At 45.1% G+C, this 13,967-nt stretch overlaps 1 protein-coding gene across 7 annotated transcripts in view; it reads left to right on the forward strand.

Annotated features, from left to right (window-relative positions):
- LOC121273268 (nuclear receptor subfamily 4 group A member 1-like) overlaps positions 1–13,967 on the forward strand; it is a 65,956-nt gene that overhangs the window by 14,839 nt on the left and 37,150 nt on the right. Inside the window, exon 2 of one of the 7 annotated variants that reach the window (XM_041180311.1) lies at positions 1,322–1,909. The exons of 5 other annotated variants lie outside the window; for them this stretch is intronic. In XM_041180311.1, the coding sequence (XP_041036245.1) occupies positions 1,840–1,909 (70 nt within the window). In that variant the 5' untranslated portion in view covers positions 1,322–1,839. Of the gene's footprint in view, positions 1–1,321; positions 1,910–5,282; positions 5,331–13,967 lie in introns of those variants that run through there. One more of the 7 variants, XM_041180313.1, reaches the window with a different exon arrangement.

Raw genomic sequence — 13,967 nt, forward strand, 5'->3', positions numbered from 1 at the left:
AGGTGGCATCACACCATAAGCCCAATTCTGTTCTTACTCGGTTTCCACCCATGCAGGGAACGGCAGGGGTGGGAACCAAGGTGACAAACTGCCCCATATTTTAAGGGATAGCCCCTTATTTTAAAGGATTGCCCCTTTGGGGACGCCTTTTGTCCCCAAATTTCTAGGACAACCTGTGGGAGACCGACCCGAAGTGAGTTTGAGCAATTCAAACAGGACTACAAGTGAATGAATCAGCCGGTAGAGAGATGATAATGTTGATTCAACAAGATAAGTTTTAGTTGATTTTAACCCCCCCCCCAACCCCGCTATTATTGTCTCAAGGCCCATTCCTCCTCACGCCCTCTCATGTGGAACGTCCCTCCCTCACCCAACGGTCCCCGAGTCGAAATTATTTCATGAGAATTTGTGAGAACCCTGGCTGATCTCCCTCTTTCACTCAGGAGTGTTGAGACCAATTCTGACATCCCTGTTTCCAATCCATCCAGTTGAGATCAAGTAACTCAGTACAGACTGGGGATCTAACCTGGTCTGTCGAGCTTAGTATCGCAATAGTTGGTGCATTTGCTTTGGGCCCTGTGCCATTAAACCACCTTGAACAGCATCTCCAATTCCGGTGTGGAAAAGAGAAAAAGAGAGAGAGAGAGCAACTTAATAATTGTATTTACAACATCGCAATAAATCAGCTAATAAAATTCTACACCAGTTGAAAGAATAGAAGGTGACCATGAATATATTTGTTTAGGATTGTGAATGTGACTGTGGTGGAATTTTGTTATTCCAACCCATACAACTGATTAAAAGTAAAAAAAAAATCAGAAGGACATTTCCGTGTATCTAATCTTGATCTATAAAACATATTTCAAAATACAAATATCCATAAGGTAACTAAATATGAGAGGAAATATTTATTAATTATGAAATCCAGGATATGTGATATGCAGAATGCTAGGGGAAAAGGCTACTGACAAGTGTAAATCTAAAGCAGATTAACGGGTGCCTTTAAAGTTAATAATATGATACCCCATTGCCACTTTGATCTGTGCCTGCTATGGCAATGACATTTATTTTTAAAAGGTTTTGTTGACGACAAAAGCGCGATTTGATTTAAAAGTGTTGAGTCATTAAAAAGATGCCACTTGCAAAATGCATTGGCCCAGGATTTGTCACCAAGGCGACACCGAGTTTCGAGCCTTATTAATCTCTGTAATACTTTCAGCAAGGCGAGGGAGGGGTTGGACTTAAGTTCTGAATTGCTTGGAATTGGAAGTTTCAAGTTGCTGCCATTAACAACTCGCATGTCCAACCATTTGTGCCGCAGAAGCTTTTCGAGTCGAAGGGCGAGGGAGAACATTTAACTAACACCATGAGATGCCCTGCTCCGTCCAGCTCTGGGTCATTTGGTGGTTTTTTGATGTGCTTGCCACCACCACAGCCCCAGCACCTCCCCAACTCTGCCGCTTTGTTACAACATGCACCGTCGTGGGGTGCAGGGAGGCTCCCCTTGTCCCAGTAACTATACTGCTGTACTAGGAGGCAGGGAGGGACTGTTGATCGCAACATGGAAGTGGCACTGCAACGCGTGGGGAGGCCTCAGGCGCAAATCTGCACATCCCTGGCATGCTGGCATATTTGGTTGGCACACCATTGTGCCATGCTGCCCCCACAGTGCCATTTTAACCAATGCAAAGGACTTTTCCTGCTTTCTTGGTCCACTGGGCTCGATTTATTGGGTATTAGCCAAGATGAAAAAACACGTAACTGCTGATCTTGGAAGCCTGAAATAAAACTCGAAAATGCTGGGAGTGCACATCAGGGCGCTTGGGCACCTGAATATGAATGCTTTGCAATAGGTACCCTGTGTCAGAGAAAAAAAACCTCCACCCAAAACGTGAAAAGATCTCATTGGGTATGATTGTTTATTTGTTTTTTTCCATAGCCTGTAACATTGCAACAAAACAGCTTGCACCCTCCCCCCACCCCTGCCCATGACTGGGAAACGCCTCAGAGCATTTTAGAAAAGTTGGGGAGTGGGGAGGGAAAGATGCAAAGATGTCTGGTAAGAATGATTAATGTGGAGGGAACTACTAAAGACTTAAGTTTGAATTTGAAACAGAACGAGCACTTGTTTAAAACAAAAATCTCAATGACTCCATCATAGCGTGTACAGAAAATATAAATGGATCCTAATGAGGAGGATTCTGATTTAAAGCTTAGCGTGTGATCGTGTCATATCCGTAGGTTTGAAATGATTGAAGCCTCTTCACGAAACATCCCCCCCCCCCCCCCGCCCCCAGTCTTGATAGTCAATGTGTTGTAGCGAATGTCAAATGAGGAAATTGGGCCTGAGACATATTTCTCCAGCCCGTCAGATGGTGAAAGAGGAATGCTGTGGAACAACGTGAGATTTGTAATTAATTGTTTGTAGCGATTTAACCCATCGCTCATTTTAAACATGGTGAGGGTGAGAGTGGACATGGGCGGGGGTGGGAGGGCAGCCACTGCTGGATGTCACACCCAATATTCAGCTGTATCAAAGTCAGTGAAAATGGACAGTGAGCAAACATATAATGGGCGATTTCTACCATTCCGCCTGTTTTGCGACTTCCATCCATGTCCAATTACATCCACCGACGCGGTGTTTCTGGCGGGTCAGATCAGGAGCACTGGGAAAGCTCTCCGTGAAACCACGTCTCTTGTTTTCTGTTTTGGCTAACAGCCGTATTGGTTTCTTGCAGCAGGTTGTTAATACAAACCTGGATGAAGCAAGCTTTGGCTGAGGTGAGGAGAAAGAAGCCAGGAATAAACATCTAGAGAAGGGCGTTTCAATGACAGGATCCCTCCTAACATGACACTGGCTATCAGCTCAACGTTAGCATCCCTCATTCACTAGATAGATGGAACTGAACAGAGGTGGACTGGTTTTAATTGCTCCATGCCTTCAACTGCTCAGGCCTAAGCTCCAGGATTCTTTCCTAGACTTCTCTGCCTCTTTCCTCCTCTAAGATGGTCCTTAAACCTACCTCTTTGACCAAGCTTTTGGTCGCCTGCCCTAATATCTTCTCATGTGACTTAGTGTGAAAATTTATTTGATAATGCTCCTGTGAAGCGCTTTGGGTGCTTTACTATATGTATGCAAGTTGTTGAGGTAGCTGTAACTTTTATAGGTAGCCCCATGAGTGAGGTTTGCCCCCTTTTTAATGTTGGCTTCACTTTGACTTTATCATATAGAAACTATTTATACTGAAACATATTTCAAGCTATATTGTGTAACAAATCAGTGTTATGTTGTGTGCAGTGTTATACTAGTACTTTAAATTGTTCTAATACAAGTGCACAATACTGCAGGTGCTGGAAATACGAAATAAAAACCGACAATGTTGGAAATGCTCAAGTTAAGCAGCATCTGTGAAGAGAAACAGAGTTCTCGTTTCAGGTCGATGATGAGTTCCGTGAAGGAATTGACTGGAAGCATTAACTCTGTTTCTCTCTCCGCATTTGATGCCAGACCTGCTGAGTTTTCCCAGCACTTTCTGTTCTTAGTTACTTCAAATCACTATTGATGTTCCTTTATCGTATTCAGTGTTTGAACTCTCTTTTATGAAGCACTTTTTTCTGAATATAGTTCAGCAGGTTTTAAGGCTGAAATGTTTGGAGCGGGATGGTCCCAGCTTCGATCCCCATTTTTAACTGACGTGTCTTGCTGGCGATGCCCTGGGGTGTAAGAGGTGGGAAAGCGTCATGCCACACGGACAGAATGGTGGTACTTTTTTTTGGACCTATTTTTGTACACACTGGTAGTGGGTGTTAGTGTGTCATTGATAACACCCAGGTTGCTGTTGAGTCAACTTAACCACAAGGATCTAAATACCCCAGTTTAGAAAGAGATTCATATGCCTATTCTAAATAAACCAACAAGGAGTCACTGGGTTGCATCGGGGTTATCAGCAAAAAACAGGCAAAAGTACTGCCTTTTTAGAGGGGCACAACTAATGAAACACTAACCCGTAAAACAAAGGTAACTTATAAAATTAAATAAAAATATTATTTTCAGTGCCCAGTATACATTCAAGTGTACCAGTAGACACTGCGTGCCGTGTGATTTATACCTCTGGCTTGGATGAACTCAGACTACTGTGAAGAGCTCTGGTTTCCATATTATAGAAAAAATCATAAAGAGCTACTAGAGAAGGTGCAAAAAATACTAGAATGATACGAGAACTGTGCAGTTCCTCTGACCAGGAAAGGCTGAACAGACTAGGCCTTTTTCCTCTAGAAAAGAGAAGACTGAGGGGTGATCTGATAGAGATCTTTAAGATTAGGAAGGAGTTTGATAGGGTGGATATGGAGAAGTTTCCACCTGTGGGGTAGTCCAGAACTATAGGGGCTATCAATATAAGATGGTCATTAATGAGTCAAATAGAGAATTCGGGAGAAACTTTGTCACCCAGCAAGTGGTTAGAATGTGGAATTTGCTACCACGTGGCATAGTTGAGATAAATAGCATAGATGCATTTAAGGGAAAGCTAGATGAACACGTGAGGGAGAAAGAAATAGAAAGATTTGTTGACAGTGTTACATCAAGTAGGGCAGGAGGAGGCTCTTGTGGAGCATAAACACTGGCATAGACCAGTTAGGCCAACAGTTAGCTCTGTGCTGTAGAGTCGATGTAATTCTATTTCAGCACAGAATTGGGGACTATTCAGCCCATCTCGCCCACACCTGCTCCTTATTGATGCTATCTACCATTTCTCAGTGACTTTCCTTTTCAAGTTCTTGTCTAATTCTCTGTTAAATGTTGCAAGCAGCTCAGCCTAACCTGTAGGAATACATTCCACAGTTTAATAAGGCTTTGTGTGAAAATGCTTCCCCTTTACAGTCAGCCATGGCTCACTGGCTTGCACTCTCATCTCTGAGTCAGAAAGTTGTGGGTTCAGCCCCTCATGATCATGATCGAGGCTGACATTCTGGTGCGGTACTGAGGGAGGGCTCCCTTCATTTTGAAAATACTTTTTTTTTTAATCTTGCCGAATTCCTCTGCCACAGACAGACTGCCCTCTCCTTCCGAAAGCTCTTGATCCTTACTGGAGTATAGTTTCCTGGGTGCCAGTAGTCTTCCGGACCAAACCCAAGAGGCTGTTTCTCATGGAAGAATCAACTCCAGCCCACCCTGGCCTCCACACATGTAACCCCTGGGCTAAGGTCGGCTGACAAAGCATAGGCTTGCGGGCCAGGACTTGGGCCTTTTCTGATCTGTGCATTTCATTGAGCTGCTTTTTACAAAACAATGTTAAGATGCCAGCCGACCACCCATCATGCTTAGTTGGAAGGTAAGCAGGAGAGGAATATTCTATGTGACACACTCTGCTGCTAAAGTGCTGCATGTCCCTTTAAAGCCGCAAGCTGTAACTGGCACATTTTGATGTCAATTAAAGCTAATTGTTTCTCAATAGATTGCAAATGACCCTCCGCAAGGGCAGATACACCAGCAGGAATAATTAGTTTCCTTTTCAATACCTTCTTTAAAAGATCGTTTGGCACCCGTAACAAAATCTGAAACATGCCCAATGCCCCGAAGCACAAACGTTTAATTTCTTGTTACACAATCTTGAGGCACAGGAGGGATTCGCATTTCTCAGTTCGCCTGTTTCCCTCGCAGTCTCAAATCCCTCTGCCAACAACCCACCCCCTCCAATTTTCCTCCCTGCCCCCAGCCCATTTCTAAGCTAAAATGCCGGTTAGAACCCTGCTCTATATTCGTCACCAGCTGGTGCAGCCATGAGGAGGACTGTGAGAGCGGTTCAGGGCTGACCGGAAACTTGACTTCTCCCTTCCTTGAGCCCCGTGTGGGACAGGCTGGGAATTCAGCCAATGTCTGTGCCTATATCTGTGTCCTTGTGCACTGTATAACCCTCATGGAGAACTTCGCAACTGTGCTGCCTTCAAGCTCACAATGTAATGAGTCTGTGATTATCACACAATACTGATGTATGTTACAAAGGAAGTGGCTCAGTGGCTGGTTGTCCTGCCTCTGAGCTGGAAGGCCCTGGGTTTGAGTCCCACTTTTTAGCTACAAAGGAACACAGCCGCTGGTGCAGACAGGCCAGTGTATATCAGTGCCAGTCTCCAGCCTGGATAAATGGGGAGGGCTAGTGGCAGGAAGGGCATCCGGCTGTAAAACCACCTGCCAAATCCAAATGATATGTAAGGTGATTAACCAGCATGGTGGCGACCCATGTACAATGGGAAAATCTGAAAGAGGAACCAACCAATCATTGATGTGTGTGATCAAACAACTTACTTTATATGGTGCCTTTAACATAGTAATAGTGTCCCAGAAGCAATTATCAACAAAAATTTTGTGGCACTGAGCCACATAAGGAGATATTAGTGCTGGTGGCCAAAGACATAGGCTGGGATTTTCTGGCCCCGTCAAGGGTGGGACCCACCGTGGGTGAGGCAGCGCCTCAGCCAAAAATCCATTGATTTGTGGTGGGACCGGAAGATCCTGGCAGAGGACGGGTGCAGAAAATCCCACCGATGGATTTTATGGAGCATCTAAAAGGGGAAGAGAGTAGAGAGGGATGGAGAATTTAAGGATGGAATTCTAGAGCTTAGGGCCCAGGCAGCTGAAGGCAATGCTTCCTATGGAGGAATAATTAAAATTAAGGAAGTGCAAGAGGCCAGAATTGGAGGAGCACAGAGATCTTAGAGGGTTGTGGGGGCTCGAGGAGATTACAGAGATAGGGAGGGGAGGGGTGAGGCCACGGAGGGATTTCTAAACAGGGATGAGTATTTTAAAACAAAAACAGAAATAAAAATACCTGGAAAAACTCAGCAGGTCTGACAGCATCCACGGAGAGGAGCACAGTTAACGTTTCGAGTCCGTATGACTCTTCAACAGAACTAAGGAAAAATAGAAGAGAGGTGACATATAAGCTGGTTTGGGGGAGGGGGAGGTGGGGGGGGGGTGTGTTGTTGGGACAAGAGAGCTGGATAGAGGGCCAGTGATGGGTGGAGACAAGCAAGGTACAGATAGCCCTAGCGGGGGTGGGGTGGGGGGAAGGGATCGAAATAGACTAAAAGACAGATAAAACAATGGATGGAAATACATTTAAAAATAATGGAAATAGGTGGGAAAAGAAAAATCTATATAAATTATTGGAAAAAACAAAAGGGAGGGGGAAAAATCAGAAAGGGGGTGGGGATGGAGGAGAGGGTTCATGATCTAAAATTGTTGAACTCAATATTCAGTCCGGAAGGCTGTAAAGTGTCGGAAGATGAGGTGCTGTTCCTCCAGTTTGCATTGGGCTTCACTGGAACAATGCAGCAAGCCAAGGACGGACATGTGGGCAAGAGAGCAGGGTGGAGTGTTGAAATGGCAAGCGACAGGGAGGTTTGGGTCATTCTTGCGGATAGAACGAAGGTGTTCTGCAAAGCGGTCACCCAATCTGCATTTGGTCTCTCCAATGTAGAGGAAACCGTATTGGGAGCAACGAATGCAGTAGACTTAAGTTGAGGGAAGTACAGGTGAAATGCTGCTTCACTTGAAAAGAGTGTTTGGGCCCTTGGACGGTGAGGAGAGGGGAAGTAAAGGGGCAGGTGTTGCATCTTCTGCGGTTGCATGGGAAGGTGCCATGGGAGGGGTTTGAGGTGTAGGGGGTGATGGAGGAGTGGACCAGGGTGTCATGGAGGGAACGATCCATGCGGAATGCCGCCGGGGGGGGGGGTGAAGCGAAGATGTGTTTGGTGGTGGCATCATGCTGGAGTTGGCGGAAATGGCGGAGGATGATCCTTTGAATAAGGAGGCTGGTGGGGTGATAAGTGAGGACAAGGGGGACCCTATCATGTTTCTGGGAGAGAGAAGGTGTGAGGGCGGATGCGCGGGAGATGGGCTGGACACGGTTGAGGGCCCTGTCAACCACCGTGGTTGGAAAACCTCAGTTAAGGAAGAAGGAGGACATGTCAGAGGAACTGTTTTTGAAAGTGGCATCATCAGAACAGATGCGACGAAGGCGAAGGAACTGACAGAATGGGATGGAGTCCTTAGAGGAAGTGAGTGTGAGGAGCTGTAGTCGAGGTAGCTGTGGGAGTCGGTGCGCTTGTAATGGATACTGGTGGACAGTCTATCACCAGAGATTGAGACAGAGAGGTCAAGGAAGGGAAGGGAAGTGTCAGAGATAGACCATATGAAAATGATGGAGGGGTGGAAATTGGAAGCAAAATTAATAACATTTTCCAGGTCCAGACGAGAGCATGAAGTAGCACAGAAGCAGTCATTGATGTACTGGAGAAAGAGTTGTGGGAGGGGGCCAGAGTAGGACTGGAACAAGGAATGTTCTACATACCCCATAAGGAGACAGGCATAGCTGGGGCCCATGCGGGTACCCATAGCCACACCTTTTATTTGGAGGAAGTGAGAGGAGTTTAAGGAGAAATTGTGAGAGAACAAGTTCAGCCAGACGGAGGAGAGTAGTGGTGGATGGGGATTGTTCGGGCCTCTGTTCGAGGAAGAAGCTAAGGGCCCTCAGACTATCCCGGTGGGGGATGGAGGTGTAGACAGATTAGATGTCCATGGTGAAGAGGAAGCGGTTGGGGCCAGGGAACTGGAAATTGTTGATATGATGTAGGGTGTTAGAGGAATCACAGATGTAGGTGGGAAGGGACTGGACAAAGGGAGAGAGAATGGAGTCAAGATGGCAAGAAATGAGTTCCGTGAGGCAGGAACAGGCTGACACGATCAGTCTGCCGGGACAGTCCTGTTTGTGGATTTTGGGTAGGAGGTAGAAGCGGGCCGTCCGAGGTTGGGAAACTATCAGGTTGGAAGCTGTGGGAGGAAGATCCCCAGAGGAGATGAGGTTAGTGACAGTCCTGGAAACAATGGCTTGATGTTCAGTGGTGGGGTCATGGTCCAGGGAGAGGTAGGAGGAAGTGTCTGCGAGTTGACGCTCAGCCTCCGCGAGGTAGAGGTCAGTGCGCCAGACAACAACAGCACCACCCTTGTCAGCAGGTTTGATGACAATGTCAGGGTTGGGCCTGAGAGAACGGAGTGCAGCGAGTTCAGAGAGAGACAGGTTAGAATGGGTGAGAGGAGCAGAGAAATTGAGACGAAATTTTTGCTTTTATATGAGTATTTTAAAATTGAGGCCTTTCTGGACCGGGAGCCAATATAGGTCAGAGAGTACAGGAGGTGAATGGGAATTAGAGTATGGACAGCAGAGTCAGACTTTGTTTATCTATGCACATATTTTTAAATGATTGAAATACTAATAAGCATTTTTTGATTGCATTAGTAGATTGCTTGAAGAGAAACCATCTCACATTTGACCTGACCTACATAATGCATTGATCACTCATGAGTTACCAGTTCAGGGCCATGAGTGATGTGCTTTCATTAACCACCTGATACCACACCGTTTTGTGTGTGAGGTGTGTACAGTGTTGTGTTCCGAAGCATTTTGAATGAATGGTGTCATAAACTCTGACGTAAAAGTTGCATCAATATAAAAGTCACTTTCCTGCATTAAGGAGATAGAAGATCATGTGTGAACTTGTATATAACCATTATTAGAGACCCTCAGCCAAGGTGGTTCAGTGAAGAATATCTAAAATATGTTAACCCTTTTCATTCCACCTGCTCAAATTAACATTGTTTTCCAACCACCTTAACTGGCGTGGTATTTAGTTATTTACCCTTTCAGCTTCTTGTTGGCATGGCGAGGAGTGACCTAGTGAAGGTAACCATGGTGACATCCAGTAGCAGACCATTGGTCTGCATTCAAAGCAGGTTTGAAGTGTGATGCCATTTCACAAACTCAACCCCAGCAGGCAATTCCTGGGAGCACCCAAAGACTTTGAGGGACTATACTTTTGGTGCTGATAAGCAGGTTGACATAGCTGGCATCGTCTCTGTACATACAAAGATGGCTTGTTTCTATTTCCCACCTCCCCCCTCAGTGAGGTGCCGACTCTTCCCAGTGAACTGTACCAAGCAACCATTCCTCACGGTGTGACTGGGCAGTAAATGGTGGCAGGACATTCAACTGTGAGGGGCATCATGGCTAAGCCCAGTCCTGTCTTCATCCAGTGTCCACACATGTATAGTGTTGCAGAAGGAGAGGAGAAGAGGAGAAAATCAGCTGGTGGTGGGGTGAGGGGTGTGGGGGGTGAGGGGGGGTGCGAGGGGGTAGTAATGGTGGTGGCTAGATCAGGGGGGTGCAGCTGGTTTGGCTAACTGGCTTTAGAAGTACTATGTTTCAGGATTTTCTCAGGGTGTGCTAGAAATACTAGAAAACATGTTTCCTCCACCTACTGAGTGAGGGGAGTGCCATTGATCTGATGGACAGCAAATTACAAGCCACACAATTCAGAAATATCACTCATGATTGGCTCCGTGGCTTATGCTCAGCTGCCCATCCGTGAGTTTCCTCTGTAGCCCCTAGATTTGTTTTCTTCTTACCCAGAGGAAGGGTCAAAATCACAGTGCAGGAGACTGCTAATGTTGAACAGGGTAGAAAAAGTTGTGATTAGCATAGTAGAAGCCAGCCTGGTTGCAGGCTGAAGCAAAGGCTGAGTAAAGTATATGGAATCCCGGAGTATTGAGAACAGAAAAAGCGCTGATTTTTATTTTCCCTTTCATGTGATGTGGGCGTCACTGGCAAGGCCAGCATTTGTCACCCATCCCTAATTGCCCCTTGCTCAGCCATTTCAGAGGGCAGTTAAGAGACAACCACATTGATATAGGTCTGGAGTCACATGTAGGCCAGACCAGGTAAGGCCAGATTTCCTTCCCTAAAGGACATTAGTGAAACAGGTAGGGTTTTATGACAATCAGTGGGTGCTATTATTGAGACTAGCTTTATAATTCCAGATTTTATTAATTGAATTTAAATTCTATGGTGGGATTTAAACCAGAGCATCAGCCTGGGTCTCTGGATGACTAGCCCAATGACATTACCACCACACCACTGTCTTCCCAAGCAATTACAGAGCAAGGAGCTTTCATTTCAACCCAGGGAGCATGCGAGGAGGCAGATCAGTGTTTTAACATGGTGTAGTAAGAATACATGTAAACAATTTCATGCCGAAAGCTGCAGAACTCCCCAGTGGCAGTAGAAGAGGGTCTGTCAATCATCATTGCTATGGGGATCAGGCAGGGGAGTGGGATTGACTGGATTGCTCTGTGGAGAGCCAACACGATGGGCCAAATGGCCTACTTCTGTGCCGCATATGACTCGATGAATCTATGAGTCAGGGTGACATATTCTAAGAAACCACAGTAAAAGCCGCTCACAGCTAATGGCTCACCGCTGTTTCTGTCTATCTAGTAACTTGCTCGTTAATGAATGTTGCACCAAGCAAGAAGTCGTTGTAATCTGATTGCTTTTTTTAGATAGGAGAGATTTAGTATGTGTCAGTTTAGGATGCCAAGTTTATGGTGTCCTTTATTTTGGAGGGCATAGTGCATGCCCTTCACATCACTTTGTACATATCTAAGGTGATATTTTAGTTGTTAATGCAATAAAACATTCACTATTTACTTATCCTACTGCCTCTTCTTCCGCTTTTACAGTTGGCTTAGATAACTAGGTATCATCTTAAAGGGGTAGCCCAAAATTCAGAATGACACAGATGGCACATTACCTTCCGTGGCTTTATTTATTTTTTAAAAGCCGTGCCTGCTCCATCTTTTATTTAAGAAAAAAAAACCTCAATAGTATTTGCAGTTGTGAAATGAAATGAAAAACCTGTCCTGTACAAAAAAGAAAATTACAAGGGGACCAACCATAATTTTGACATCAGAAGTTCCCAGGGGAATCAGATGGTGAAACTGGGGAAGAACTGATCATTGTCCTAGGAGTGGGTTCTACAGAAGGGTGTCTATAGCTAGAATATTTACTACCAGAGGCTTTAGTTAGACAGGAGCAAGCAACAGCCGAGGCACATTAAGTGTCCAGAGACCTCCCTGGGTTAACAGTTCATTAATTCTGGGTCAAAGGTCCCTTTTATGCAGCTATTTCTGTTGACAAACACCGCACTAAAGACTGTAGATCGCTGTAGGAGCAAATGTCCCCCTCAAACCGATAAGACCAGCAACAGGTGCCTTTCAGTTGCTGGATGGTACAGCACAGTTAGGGAACTTCCCTTAAAGATTGTGCTGCAGAAGCTTAGAGATACCACCAGGTGGCCCCCCAGCCAGATGCATATGTCTAATTGAACTTTAAAATTCCAATGTGCCCTTGTACAGAATAACGGTTGTGGTTTAACCACAGAAATCTCTTACAACTAGCTGTTCTTCAATGCTTTGTTACAAAAGGCAAGCCACTGTTAAACCTCACCTGGAGCGCATTGAGAAAGAGAAGCAGATTTGTGCAAAATATCTTTTTGGGTTGAAGGCTGGCTGCTTATTAAGGTGTGATCTGTCAGCATTGCTTATTTTCTCATCCGTTTATTGAAATCCTTGGGCAAACAGAGGATTTTTACGACAGATTAGTTCAGGCTTTGTCAGAACTCGCTGCAACTTGGGTCAACATATTGCATTCAGGCCCTGTCAGAGAGAGAGTTGTTGCATGGGATGGAAGCCCTTGCTCGTGTATTGTGTAGTAAAAGATGCCAGATGTTGCACTTAGATTGAAAACGCTTCAGTTTTTTTCTGCAAAATCTGGCTCTCTGATTATTTTCTTCTTCACTTTTGCTGCAGTTCCCCTGTTTGCTACCTCCCCCACACTGGCACAGCAGAAGTCGGAAACATGACCTTGGGGAGCAAACTCTTTGTCCCATCAGCTGGGGTGGTGGGGGGGGCGGGTAGCTGGAAAAAACAGTTCAGACCAGTATTCTTATTTCCCAGTTTTACTGGTGTTCCATTTTAAGGTATACAAGACCAGTTCAGACCAGTACTCTTATTTCCCAGTTTTACTGGTGTTCCATTTTAAGGTATACAAGACCAGTTCAGACCAGTATTCTTATTCCCCAGTTTTACTGGTGTTCCATTTTAAGGTGTACAAAGCAGTTCAGACCAGTATTTTTATTTCCCAGTTTTACTGGTGTTCCATTTTAAGGTTTACAAGACCAGTTCAGACCAGTGCTCTTATTTCCCAGTTTTACTGTTGTTCCATTTTAAGGAGTACAAGACCAGTTCAGACCAGTATTCTTATTTCCCAGTTTTACTGGTGTTCCATTTTAAGGTATACAAGACCAGTTCAGACCAGTGCTCTTATTTCCCAGTTTTACTGTTGTTCCATTTTAAGGTATACAAGACCAGTTCAGACCAGTACTCTTATTTCCCAGTTTTTACTGTTTTTTCGTTCTGGGAGGGACTGGAGGTACCAGAAAAGCAGATTACTTTCTTTGAACAAAGTGGATAATCCTTGCATTTGTACTTAACAGTTACATATATATCGTGCCTTATCACAATCTAAATACATGGTAAAGTAGTGCATTACGTTGAAGCAGAGCAGCCATTTCGTTTGCGCAGCAAGCTCTTGGGAACAGCAATGATATGATTAATCAGTTAATCTGTTTGTGGTGTCAACTGAGCAATGAGCATTGGTCAGAACACCAGAAGACCTCTCCTGGTCTCTCAGCAAATCAAGGAATACAGGGAGCGGGCAGCAAAGTGGAGTTGAGACAGAAGATCAATTATCGTATTGAATGGCGGGCATGGTCTACTCCTATTCCTATATCTTGTGTTCTTAGGTTCCTGCTCTTCTTCCAATACTGCCAGGATTGGCGGGCAGGGGTGGGGGGTTTCTTAAATGCCTACCTGAACGAGGAAGTGTGGTCTCATCTGAAAGAAAGGTCCTCTAAACAATACAGCATGTTGCTGGAGTGCCAGCTGTTGTCAACATCCTGTTGGCAGCTGAGCCACACTGACACAGTTTGGTCAAAAGGTAACGCAAATGGCTTTGATCAGTGAGACTAGAAGGATGTCCTTCTTGATGTTGGCAAGCTGATGAAACAACCTTACC

Source organism: Carcharodon carcharias, chromosome X (genome assembly GCF_017639515.1).
Source record: "Carcharodon carcharias isolate sCarCar2 chromosome X, sCarCar2.pri, whole genome shotgun sequence".
Classification (NCBI taxonomy): domain Eukaryota; kingdom Metazoa; phylum Chordata; class Chondrichthyes; order Lamniformes; family Lamnidae; genus Carcharodon; species Carcharodon carcharias.